At 40.4% G+C, this 13,474-nt stretch overlaps 1 protein-coding gene across 2 annotated transcripts in view; it reads right to left on the bottom strand.

The window, feature by feature from the left end:
* Positions 1-1,471: 1,471 nt before the first annotated feature.
* fut8b (fucosyltransferase 8b (alpha (1,6) fucosyltransferase)) overlaps positions 1,472-13,474 on the bottom strand; it is a 115,989-nt gene continuing 103,986 nt past the window's right edge. For both annotated transcript variants that reach the window (XM_074685802.1, XM_074685803.1), the window contains 3 exons: positions 4,931-5,107; positions 4,698-4,848; positions 1,472-2,164 (listed from right to left, as the gene is read on the bottom strand). In XM_074685802.1, coding sequence (XP_074541903.1) covers positions 1,826-2,164; positions 4,698-4,848; positions 4,931-5,107 — 667 coding nt within the window. In that variant the 3' untranslated portion in view covers positions 1,472-1,825. The remainder of the gene's footprint in view (positions 2,165-4,697; positions 4,849-4,930; positions 5,108-13,474) is intronic.

The following is a 13,474-nucleotide window of genomic DNA, read 5'->3' as shown; positions in this document are numbered from 1 at the left end:
AAATCAAAGACGGATTCAAGTGTTTTTGATGTGAAATGGCGTAAAAAATGGATTCGTACTCTTACTGAATGATTTATAAAACAAACTACTGGATGCTCTAATCCTGGGATGCCAAAATGATACCAATTTAAGATGCAGGGTACTCCTTTTTATGAAGATATCAAAAGATGAACTTCAGGCGTTGACTTTTCCTCTTAAAATAGATGGATACCCTTCTGGAGACGAGCTCTTCAAATATGAAAAAAAAAAGCCTTGATTCTCAGTTTGCAATGTGTGTTATGGAGTTTGAAGCATGCGCAGCCTGATTGAACAAGCAGGTGTCACCCGTTCAGTGAAGGAGGAGCAGATGGCAAACAGAGACCAGACCAGGAAGGGGGGAAAAGATGCTGTGTTGGTTTCTCAAGTTTATTCGATCTGTGGTTATCAAAGACAATGCCCGAGAACATAAGTTATGAAAAAGCCTTCATGATGGGGGAGTTTGACATGACATAGTAGTATCATTTAAAACATAGGCATATTTTCCTTGTTTATTTTAAAACAGCGATGTTAAAAGAATTTAAAAAGCAAAACAAACAGATGGACAGAAGGGACAGCAGAGGTGCCAAAATAGGACATTTTCTCAGTGGAGTGCTTCTTTTTTGGTGGACGGCTCCTATGTCTGCGTGTGTGCGTGCACCATGAGTTCACCGTACTCCACATAATCTTACCATTGTTCATTAGAGGTCACCAGCGGAGTGACTGGAGTTCACCATTGTTCCAAGTGCTAGGCCGAGGGGGGCGGAGTCAGTCCCCCTCTGTCACTGCCAGTCTCTCCCCCCGCCGGCTACGCAAACACGACTCAGTGAGGAGGGAAAGCAGGAGGAATAAGAAAACACACACACTGCTCATCAGTTAACCAGGCACCAGGTCATGACATGGCCCCTTAGAATGAACACAGGCACACTTTATCCCTCACACACACACCCATTCACACACGCACACACACACTGTACAGTATACAATGCACAAGCTCCATACACACAAATTAAGACCATTTAAAAAACACTTGATGAAAAGCACAATATGGTATTAAAAATTAATTGCACATGTAAAGACAAGATGAAGGAAGCACAGTAAGTGAAGGGGGAGCAGCAGGAGGAGGAAGTGTGTGTGTGTGTGGGTGTGTGGGGGGGGAGCAGTGAGCATGGCAAGAAGAGGATACAGTACATTCAGTAAACAAAAACAAAACAAAAAAACTGGAGAAGAAAAAGAAAAGGCAAGATAAGAATCAAAAAACCACTTAAAAGAATTAAATAAAAATCAAACACTTTTTTCCAGTTTGTCATTTTTTTTCTCAGTCATTGATTTTGAAGCTAACTCTGGGGCGTGCCAGTCTTACAGTAGTCCCAGTCGCCGTGTCCCGGGGGAGAGAGCAAGCTCGGTCAGTTGTGTGGATTTTAATTGTTTTCTTGTTTTATTTAAAATCAATGTTCACGTCTACATCTCTACAGACCCGGCGTCAGAGCGCCAGGCGGGGGAATAGTGGTAGGGTGCAAGTTTGCCATGATCCGACATATGCACAGGCATTTACACAAATGCACACACACACACACACACACACGCGCACATTCTCTCACACAAACAACACACACACAGGCGCTCTCACGTCAACACACAGTGCATTCTCTTTCCTACCACCCCTGGGTACAGGCTGTTTCTTTTCTCTTCAGCTGTAAGCGCGTTAAGTACACCTCTCTCTTCTGTACAAAAAGCAGCCTCCTTCCCTGGAACCGGAGTCTGCATGTTTCTCCTTTTCTTTCATTTTTTTTTTTTCCACGTCTTCTGTTTACTTCCTCTGAGAGTTGAGCAGTTTGTCCGCCTCCGGGTACGTCGGGTACTTCACTGTCTCGATTTTCTCCCTGACCTTGTAGGAGGGGTAGAGGCCGGTGCGGCCCAACTTGCGGTTGATGCCTTTGGAGTATCCGTCCCAGTGGTTGCCGGCCACGCCGATGACGTCACCAGGCTCCAAGGGGATGTCCTCGCTGTTACGCGGCTGGTGTGGGTAGATGGCGATCTGGTTGTGGGCGTTTTGACCTCCGAAGTAGTAGATGTCGTCCAGGGAGTAGAAGAAAGAGGAGGCGTCTGGATGCAGCATCTGCATTAACTCATAAGCTACACGGCAGACCTGAGAGAGACACAAGACGAGTTAGTTTCATGGTTTGTGCTTAAATTCTTTACGTCAAGCATTTACAAAGCAGAAACAGCCCACTCAGGAGGTCAAATTAAATTACACAGGATTTTAAGCTCAGTGATGAGAAGGAGAGGGAAAATAAAAAGATTTTTTGTTATTGTACAAAAAAGGTGTAAGTATAAAAAAGAGGCAAAGTAAAAAGATGAATCAAATAAATAGAAATAAACAAACATAATTTAATCTGGCTAAAATAAATCTTGTTTGTTTTTGTCTTGAAACCCCAGCTGTAAAGAGAAGAAATCCTCTATTATCAGGACAACAAATGCACTTCATTTCCCTCCCACTTATACAAGAATAAAACGTGCTAAGACCGTCATCCCACTTCATTCCTTGAAGTGGATTAATAAACCCGGAGTGTGAATGGGAATTATGTCGCTCACGCATTATTTTTAGTGTTGGCAGAAAGCCCGTCCACTCCATGGTTAAAGATGGTCAGAATAATAGATGATGAACGCCATTGTGATGTGGCCACTGCTGTAAATGATCCTATTGTTTTTCTGCTTTGTAACATGTGAGCCATCACATGACAGTGAGGTTGTTGAAAATCACATGACTGTGGTTAAGAATGTTAAACCAGCTTTTGTCTCCCACAGCCCTGTTCATCATTTACGGTGTTATCTAGGTGCTCTGTGTTTATCAGATCAAGGCTTATTTGTAGTTATTATCCTGGAGAAACAGTGCAATGTTAAAGGGTTATCACTGCTTGCTTGTTATTACTATTATTATCAAAAAATACGATTTGTGTCGTCCTTTTTCAGGAGACTGAGTTCGCTCTGTTATGATGTGAACTCTTGTATGACAATCAAGTAATGTTTGTGGTCCAGCTTTAAATGAAAGCAATTGTTAATGTCTTATTTCTAGCTCTCAAGACATAACATTAAGCCTGATTCACTTGACAAGATTAGAAACATCTATTTCAAGATATTAACCCTCTTCACCTAGGTTTCATACATAGGCCATCTGGACTTTCTTTTGTTATTTTGGCATCAGAAAAGTCAGCGATCATGCCTAGAAAGCTCATCTTGTCTTTTTTTTTTTGAGGAGCTACTTGAATTTTCTCACTAGCCCAAATGGTTGAGAAGTTATGATAATCTGAAAAAAATAAAATGGTGAACTGATTGGTTTTAAAGCCTTCAAAATGATGCCTGAGTTGCTTGTAAAGAGTAAAAGATTATCTGCTTGTCAAGTTTCTTGAAATAAAAATCATGTTTCAATTCAAAAAACCTGAAAAGATTATGTTTTTTTTCTACTCTTTGCAAGGCCTCATTTTTTTTCTTTGAGTATCTTAAAATAAGACACTTTTCTGGACTTGTCAGTGAATTTAGTTAGACAAATTTTTACTGAAATCAAGCCATAAACACTTGCTTAGATTTTACTTTTTACAGTGCATGATGATCAATTTCCACATCAACTGAGTCATTTCTGTTTGGTTTTGAAACACTCACCCGTCCTGTGAGGAGCCCTAGCTCTGTTCATGTGCAGTAAATGTGACGATTATGTTTTTTATACCAGTGAAATGTCTCATTTTGTGTGATTATCTGAAATCAGCACTGTGCTGGAAACACTTTTTTCTGGCATCTACCCCCTCACTGACGTGATGGAAAATAAAAATTACAGTAAAGAGGGTAAGTCTAGTGCAGGGGTAGGAAACCTTTTCCATGACTCCTGCCACTTTAAAATACACTCATGTCCAAAGTGCCGATATTTACTTCTTCCATAAAATCATCAACAGTCATTGAATAGTTTTCCATGCTTAGCGATGTAGTGAGAAATGGCATAACTTCCTCCTTTTGCCTGGTTTTTAACAGTACAGAAAGTTTTGAATGTGTTGCTCTGTTTTACATACTTTGCTAACAGGACCTAATGTCCTAACATACCACACCATCACAGCAAAGGGTGCATATCACTCAATCTCCAGCCATCTCTGGTAATAAATCCATATTCCCTTGTCCAACTATGCTGGAAAGAATGACTGGAACTTGGTTTGTTTGCCTTGATAACGCCGCTAAACGGATCCGATTCCAGGCTAGCAGACTGACCTCCCAAGGGATTTAAGGTGACGCACTTGCAAGACACATTTGCACTTGTAATGTCATGATTTACATCTATTATTTAATGTTATTTGTTACATTTTTACGTAGGAACATTTTTAGTGTGCTTAGTTTCTTGTGAAGTGTTAAATAGAAAACAATACAACACTTTTATTATTTTATTTATTTATTTTGACCTATGCCCTACTGTAATTATTCTCTGTGTGCCAACATAAATAGCCTCACGATCCAGCTATGGCACCCGTGCCCTAGGTTGCCTGAGCTCTTGTTTGCGTTTAAGTTGTAAAGTGGCTTCAATCTTAAAGACAAAAAAAATCACAGCTAGGCGTTGATGTTACAAAGGAATCAAACCAATAGTAGTTTCACTCTACTCCATGATGATTCTCTAAATGTAAACTGAGGAGTGTGGAACTGACCTGTGAGGAAAAGGTGCACACCAGGAAGTCAGTCTGCGACAGGAAGTGGATGTCCAGGATGACTCCTCTCAGCGAGTTCTCAGTGTAGCGGTTGTGAAGGCCAGCTGACCATGAGATGGAGTTATCACTGATGAACTCATAGTCTGGATACCTGGAGGAGAGGTTGACTTCAGTGAGATCAGATTACAAGGAAAGAGAGCGTAAATCTTTAAAATGCTTCAAAGGTCACTGACTTGGTCTTGGCTTCCTGCAGCAGTGAGGGATCATCAGTCGCTAGATAAACTCGTTTCTTGTCCACGTGGACGCGTCGGGCCAGAAGCTGGAACTGCTCCTCCACATGCAGCATGTACTCCTCTATGGGGTGGAAGGCTGCCTCTGTGCCCACTTTATCCGTCCTCCTCACGTGAACCCTGCAGTCACACAAACATGGACAGGGTCATGAGGCTTGGTCTAACGACTTTAGTCTATCTCACAGTTTTCCTGCTTTGTTCTTTTAATTATCCTTCTGCTGACTTTTGGAAACCTGCACCTCAAGCTGTCAGTCAGTCGTTATGGCAGTGGCCTTCATGCTCAAACCAAACATCAGTGTTTTTGGACTGTATGAGCTTTTCCATTGGCGTAACAGCATTCTCCCTTTTCTTCATTTCTACTGCAATGACTGAAAGAGCTGCAGCTCTTTGACAACCATTTAGGGCGACCTTTCAGCTTTAGACACTCCACCTGCACAAAAAGAACCTTGAGCTGCATAATGTGCAGTGAAAGGTCTGGATGTACTGTAAGTGGACCTTGATTGATCAAAGGAGCTGGGCCCTTGCACAACAGGTGACTATCGTCTCCAAAAAGCTCCAAATGGCAGCCTCACAAAACGGACCATAACACTCACAAACCCAAGCGTCACTCCCTACTAATTTTATGGTCAACATGAAACCTGCACATAAACAGAAAACCTACACCTACAACACCGCCCTTTTTGTTGCAGTTGTTTTTAATAGAGCGTCAATGCTTTGCACTGCTTTGTTTAGGGAGCAGGCCACAAATGAGGCTCGAAACTGTCTCATGAGGTAACGAGATCATTCAAGTGCAAGACTTTGCTACATGTCTAACTTAAAGAAGAGTGTGACAGCTGGAGAGCTAAGCTGCTAAATCCACCAAGAGAGTTTTGTAGTTTGCCACAAAAAAAAAAAACAGCAAAGAAAGAACCAAAAAAAAAAAGATAACTTTGTGGAAGTGAACTCTTGAATCTGTCTTAAATTTAGGCTGCTGCTATGGATAGCCTTTACTTGGCGCTCTTAAAATTTTTTAATTACAATGACTACATTTGTTCCATCAAGTCTGCTTCGTTTGGGTTGGAATAACTTCTTATTTCACACCACTGAGCAATATGTGTGCATGTGTGAAGGTGACTCAGCTACAGATATGTAAGTATACTTTAAAGTACGACTACTTAAAAACTGCTGATTACAATGCAAATCGTCTCCTTCCTCTTCTTCTTCCCAGAAGCTTTTTAACACCCTTTAATGCCTTTTATCTGTATGTTAAAAATCCATCTGTTTCTTCACACCAATATTCTTAATGTGACCTTATTCTACATAATCCTTTGCATTGTTTTCTGTCCTTGTACTAAGAAATTTCTAGACTACTCTCTCTGCTACAGTTACATTGTTGTCGTTCTCCTGAATCTCTGCAAACTTATACGACATTGGTTTGAGATGCAATCAGCAGGACAACCTGGATGAGCACCTGGAAAAAGAAACACAGTTTGACCCCCACGGTAATTTTAGCATCACCATAAACACTGCTACCTGCTCAACTTTTCTGAGACATCTGAGGGCTTATTTTTGTTTAAAAAAAAAAATAAATAAAGAGTTTGATACCTCAAAGCCGCTGAGCAGAACACCTCATAATTTCAACTTGTAATGAAAAATGTGAAAACTCGTTCTCATATTTTAAAGGTTATCAGGAGCCACTGAGAACATGTTTGAGAAACATTTGTATTTAATCTGAAAGATGTGACATTTTACAAAGCAACATAGATCTTTATTCTTATATATATATATATATATATATATATATATATATATATATATATATATATATATATATTTTTACATTCTTTTTTATTTTTCATTTTAAAAATGTTTCAGGATACAATTCAGCAATAAAATAGTCAATGCACATCAGAACTTGAATTTTTAGTAGGACCCGACAATTAATTGGTCAGGCCAATTAATCAGGCCAATTGTAGCCTGTCACCGATTAATCAACATCGGCCAAAATGTAGCTGATTATAAAAATTTTTGCCCCACAGAGATTCTGTTGCTCCTGCTCCTATAGTCTTAAATTATCTAATGTATGACTACAGAACGGCGTTTTAACGTTGTGTTAGTATTTTTTTTTTTAGATAAACAGAGATAAATGCTACAATTGATTTACACGTCCACCATTATCTTATGTAAGACTATAATGCGGCGTTTTCACATTGTTAGTTGCTCATTGTGTGTTTACAGTTTGACTTTTTTTTCTACTTACTGTGTTTAAAGTTTGACTTTTTTTATTTATTATTGTGTTTACAGCTTGTTCTTATTCATCATTGGTTTAAACCACAGTTCTTATGTTGACAGTTTCTGTCTCTGTCTTGAATCATATGGGTATCGGTCTGCTCCCAAGTATCGGTATCGGTCCCAAAAATCCCATATTGGTCTGGCTCTATTTCTCAGCAGGTAAGATGGAATTTGATGGCATTTAATGTATCCATATTATTGTTTTTCAACTGATTGAGACCAACTTAATTAAATCAAATCAAATCAAATCAAACCTGTTGATCATCATTGCTGAAAGTTCAATAGACTGTTGTAACATGATGAAACAGATGATTTAAACCCTTATCAGGCAGCCTTTTATTTTCATTCATCCAAACCTTTTTTCTGGAAGAATGTGTGGAATGTGCGGTAATATTTGTGTACAACATACACAGGAACCACAATTGCTAAAAACTGTTCTGATGTAGAGGGTAACAAGAAAAGCAGCCAAATAAGATACAAACAAGATGATTTATTCACGCAGGGTTACTCTCATTTGACTCTCTGTCTTCTACTGATGTGCGCTTACGTTTTCTAACATTTACTTGTTCCAACAGCACTTCCATTTTGTTATAGTAAAGTCTGCAAAAGGAAAAGTACATGTCTCACATGTTAGCTTTTCTTAGCTTTTTAAAAAGCTTTCTGTTGTGGATGTAAAAATGAAACAAAGAAAAAAGAAGAGAGCACAAAAAAGGAAGAAAGATAACTGAAGCAAAGAGAGAAGTTCAAGGCATGAAGTGAGCTTGAAAGTGGAACAGAAAGAGAAATAACCAACACATCCTCTTGTTGTCTTCTTGTGTCCTTGTCACCGCTCTCAGAAAGCAAGGACAGTGAGACAGTGCTTTCAGGGGATATACGTTTGAGAAGGAGAGAAAGGAAGAGGAGCTTTTAAAGCAGAACAAAGCGAGGCAGGAGCAGAAATAGTTCCTCTCCTGACACAGAGGCATCCCTCAAACTGATGGATGCTGAAACGCTATTTTATTTCAACCTGACCTATTAAATTATGAAGCCAGCAAACCACGGCTGCATTTGGACTTCTGGCCTGAAGGAGAAAATCAAATTTCAGAATAAAAGAGGGTAAAAGTTTGTGTTTTTGACCTCCATGAAAATGAACACTTAGAATTCATAAAGTTGCATTTGGGAGCTGCCCAGGATGACCAGCTTTCCACTGCACACTGGAAATAACAGAGTTGTTTTCAAGGTACTTTGGTCAAAAACTTCATAGCTCTTAAATTGCCACCTCTCCTGAAGTTAAAACTTAGTTGTGTTTCATAGACTGCTTTTGTGTTGTTGTTTTCTCAATTTTAGTGCTGCAAAAAACATGTCTATTCTAAAGAGAGGCCGCTCATGTCTGGACAGATCTGCAGGTCACCAGAATAACTGAAACGTATTAAAGCCTCAGGGCTGGAGCAAAGGTTATAACTGAGCTAACAGTGCAGCAGTGGGTGTACAAGCCCTCAATTCTGCGTATACTTATGGGAAGTATGAACTTCTTTTCCAACAAGCCTGGTCACCATGGTGAGGAATGACACAACACTTTACTGAGTAAAATTCACAGTTGACCTCTGAATCATGCAAACAGAGCACCGCAGACGCTAAAGTGGATCTACTGTGGGCCTACTGGAATTCATTACAGTGAAGGAAGCAGGGAAGCAGAATTACGCTGTACAAAAGAAGAGGACTCACCGACTCTTTTGTAAAAATGTGGAAAAGCAAGAAAAGTAAATAAAAGCCACAACCAGAGGTTAAGAAAAAGCGAATAAAGAAGCTGTACCTTCTACAACAGCTACCACTTGCCTGTGATCAATCAGTCAGCAGCGAGAGGACCTGCTGGAGAAAGAGCCCCTTTATTTTTGCGGCAAATAAAAGCTAAAGAATAGAGTGAGGAAAAGTGTCTGAGTGGGTAGCAGGGGTGCCGGAGTCTTTCATTCACTCTCCGTCTCTGTGATCAGACAGAGGTCCTGACTCCATCCTTTGTCAGGGTCCCTCTCTCCTGCTTTCTGGATTCTTTCATGTCGGCTGCTTTTTGTTCCTCTTTTTGTCTTGCCCTTTTCTCTCTTCATCACCAAGACATTGCGTTGCTCTCAGCCATCCCCTTCCTCTCTTTCTCCTCCCTCAGCACTCTCCCACACTACAGCCTCAATAATTTAATTCATTTCTCTCTATTCATACAGTTTTAGGACAGCCAGGGTAATCCTCACTGTGGGCGTAAAAGCACACATCAAACACACCCACGCTTGACACAGCAAGTGCTGATTCTGGCAGATTGTGACAATAACTTACATTAGTGCCCCGCGTTCCTATCAGCTGCACTTAAAGAGGAAAACAGCAACTCTGGGCTATTTGGCTTTTTGTAGAGAGATGACATTAACATTTAAATCTCTACAAAACAACTCATAAAATACCAGTCAAAATAGCTGCCATGCAACAAACAACCTGCCATCAAAACAAGTGGGCTGAAATTTTTAATCAATCGGGGCTGCACTGGAGCAGTTATCAGCACAAAATCACTGGATTAACACATTTTTTTACTGGCTAGGGGTGTCCACGTTTATCTCGTGATGAGGGCACGCAATTTGGGGTTAAAGCAGCAGAAGAAACAAACAAAGAGTAATCCTAAGGGTTTAAAGAAGGGCCTTCACCCCTGGTTTTCAGGCTTGGTCTCTATTGGGACATTTCATACAGAGGCTGAAATAAAGGTTTCCTACATCCTTCTACAAAACTTTATTTTTCCAGCTGTAAACCATGTAAAGCTACAAAAAGAAGAGACCTCTAGAATCAATTTTACTGCCCCCAAGGAGGTTGTGTTTTTGGTAGATTTTTTTTGTTTTTCTGTGAACAACATAACTCAAAAAGTCATGAATGGATCTTGATGAAATTTTTCAGGAAATGTTCAAAATGGGATAAGGAAAGAGTGATTACATTTCAGAGGTGATCTAGATCACTGTCTGTGTATATACCTCCACAATAAATGGTCAGATTGCTTTGCAAAACAATACAAGACAAGGTCAAGATAATTTCTGACAGATGTAAAAGTACCATCCACATCCTGCCAATATTCTAGATACTAAGCTCCAGAATATAAAATGTGTACTGGGTCATAATAATTTTCAACACTAGCTGGGTTTCCATTACACTTTTTCACAAAATAAAAGTAATATTTCTGAAGTTTCGATAAAGAACAGTTGCGCCACCTGCTGTGTTTCCATTACGACTAGAATTGCGCGCAACTTGAGTAAAGTAAAATGTAACGTCTGTCCAGATGCTGCACTGATGATGATGCTGATTCATTAACATTTGTGTTTTTATTCTCTGGTCAAACTTTCTCCCGTGATCACACCAACTCAAAAAGGCGAAGATGCCTTCACAAGTGTCGGTCAAAAACACAAACAACCCTAACCCTGCATTGAACATATAAATAAGAGCAGAGCTGATAAAATATAAACGCTGGAGTCTGTGTGGCAGTGGACACGTACGAGAAGGTGAGGGAGGAGTGTTGTTATGACAACGTGACATGTTTCTATTGCACTTTTGCGACAAAGTTCAGTATCAAAATTTCTGAAAAACCACCTCATGAGAGTGTAAAAACTTTTATCGAAATTTGAGAGGTTTTTAGAAAATGTGGTGTTTCCATTACCGTTTCTTTATTGCATATTTAGGTTTTGCACAATTCTAGCTGTAATGGAAACCCAGCTACTGTCAGGTAACAAATTATCGTACAAACCTGCAACTAACACCAAATGGTAGCAGACAGTCTGCTGAAAGGGAGTATAACATTAAAGTGAGACTCCAGTGTTGTGTGACAATCACAATACGCTTGGTGGAGGTCTGCTCTCTCTGAGTCATTTTTAGTTTTATAAAAAAGTCTATCTTCTGGTCTAGAACTGTTGTATTTTAGTTGACTGAATTACACCCTATTGTAATGGGCAATTGATTTGAGAGTCCAATTTAAAAATAAAAAAAGCAAACAGATGCAGGTTTGTTCAAATTATGCACCACAGGAGATACAAAAACAGGGAGAAATGACAGAATTACAGTTACTTAGCAGCAAGCTGTGTTTTTGAAATCATGAAACGTCTGTGAGGTTGATTATTTTTAAGGTTTCTTTTTTAAGCTGTTTTTAGAGAGACAAAAATACCTACACAATGACTGTAAGCCTTATTCACACAGGACAGATCTGACACTTGACATTATAAAAGATAAATAGTGGATCCAGTGGAAGGCAATCACATCGCCATGGCAATAATGCTGTTCTGGTACCTGGAACAGAGACAGTAACTCCTACTACTGTCTCTGTCTCTCAAGTCCAACTTCTCTCTCTGTCTTTGGCTTTCAGCATCAGGATGCATTAAACAGAAGCAGGATGAAGCTGTGCTGAGAGCAGCTTTTAGTCTGTGGCTTCCAGCCTTCTTGCAGCTCGCGTCCTGAGGGAGCAGCAGCAGGGGAGCGAGTGGTGAGTGACAGTGGGTGGGGGTCAGATGCTGGTTGTCGGAGGCTCTTGGGACAGGCTGACTTGCTCTCCCTCTTGCTTTTCTCTCCCTGCATCTCTCACTGTTGTTTTTTCTTGTCCTACATTGACACTGTGGACCCTTTTCAACCTGACTCTCACATCCCCACCTCCCCAACACACACACTTTTTATTCACACACACTCATATATCACCACCTTCTCCCCTTGGTGCTGATAGAAGCACACAAGCACTTTGTTGCTACATCAGTGTGGGGAGAAATGTAGGTATCAAGAGCTTAGAAGGGAGGGGAAAAGGAGAAAACTTTGTTCTACCCAGCACTTCATTTCAATAACCCTTTCCCCTGTGATATGAAGGGAGAAATGGGTGTTTGGAGGAGAGGGGTTGGAGCCAGAAACACAAGGAACAGCGGCAGAAATGAGTGTAAAACTAAGAGAGTGGAGAGGGTTTCGGGTTGGGATGTGCGCCTGGGGAACGTGAGGGAGAGGTGAGTGTGAAATATAAAAATTTGAACAATGTTGAAGCGGGATGAACAAATGAAGATGAAGATTGAAAAGTTGGGATGAGTCAGAGAAAAGAAAATGGGGAAAAAAGGGGGGGAGGAGAGTGAAAAAAGGCTAGCAGTAAGAGACGGCAGCTGCCAGGGTGATGAAAGGCAGAGAGGTAACAACCAAAGAGAAGAGCACCTGAGAAAAGGCGGAATAGAAAAAGGGAGAGAGTGTAACATGAGGAAAGAACCAAGCAGAGCAGGACAGGAAAAAGCGAGGAAGAAGAGTGCTGAGCGCTCACAGCGAAATGTTAAGAGGAAGGTGAGAATAAGAAGAGTTTTGAAGGGCAGGAAGCCGGCACTGAGACTGTGAACATATGGATGTGAGAGATATGAAGAGGATGACAGAAGTAAACCGGGCTAGCTTCACAAACTATCAAAAAACAACTCCTGGCGTTAGCAGACGGTTGGAGTCAGCCTCATGGGGCGGAGTGGAAACTTTTTTAGACAATCTCAGCAAAGCACCGTAAAGTTGTTACTTATACCCAGGGATGTGATTGGTACAGGAAAAAAAGGTTCTGATAAACTGGAGGGGGTCACGAGAAAGTTACAGTGACAGAAACAGGGCATCCCTGTAACCACTGCAACTCAGTTTCACCTGCCTGTGTGAGACAGAGAAACATTAAGGAAAGTGCTGCTGCAGATTTTTTTTAGCTGCATGGACAGTGAAAAGTCACAATTTCCAACTAGTCAATCAGACCTTGCTATTTCTCTGAACATAGGGTTACAGCTACCAAGTTTCAACCATAGTGACATCAAAACCCGATAGTTGTTGCAAACTCATCTGGAAACAATCCAGAGGTTTCTGTCAGTCCAATTCCTTGCCACTGTTGAGAAAAGTTTTCCCATTGCAATTTAAGATTTGGCTTCTGCAGAAGATATTGCAAAGAGTGTAGACTAGACCTGCTCCAAATGTGATGAGGTTACTTTTAGTTATTGAGTGCCAGGGCTGGGACAATATGCTTTTCTTGCAATTCAATTCTATAATGATTCTTGGGGTGCCAATTCAATTCAAACTGCGGTTCTTTGATAATAATGATTTTTGTGATTTCTAGGTTGTTTTTTTTTTAACACCAGACCATGGGGAAAAGTTAAATGGTGATGATAATGTCTACAGACTATATCAGGAGCCATATTTTTGCATAAAATGCACATCACGCGAGTCAGAGAGAAATATTTCAAA

The sequence above is a fragment of the Halichoeres trimaculatus genome, unplaced genomic scaffold (assembly GCF_033239565.1).
Source record: "Halichoeres trimaculatus isolate MK-OKI-2021-1 unplaced genomic scaffold, fHalTri1.1 fHalTri1_scaffold_13, whole genome shotgun sequence".
NCBI classification, from domain to species: domain Eukaryota; kingdom Metazoa; phylum Chordata; class Actinopteri; order Labriformes; family Labridae; genus Halichoeres; species Halichoeres trimaculatus.
The sequence above is the reverse complement of the archived record's forward strand: the minus strand, read 5'-3'. Positions and strand labels throughout refer to the sequence as shown.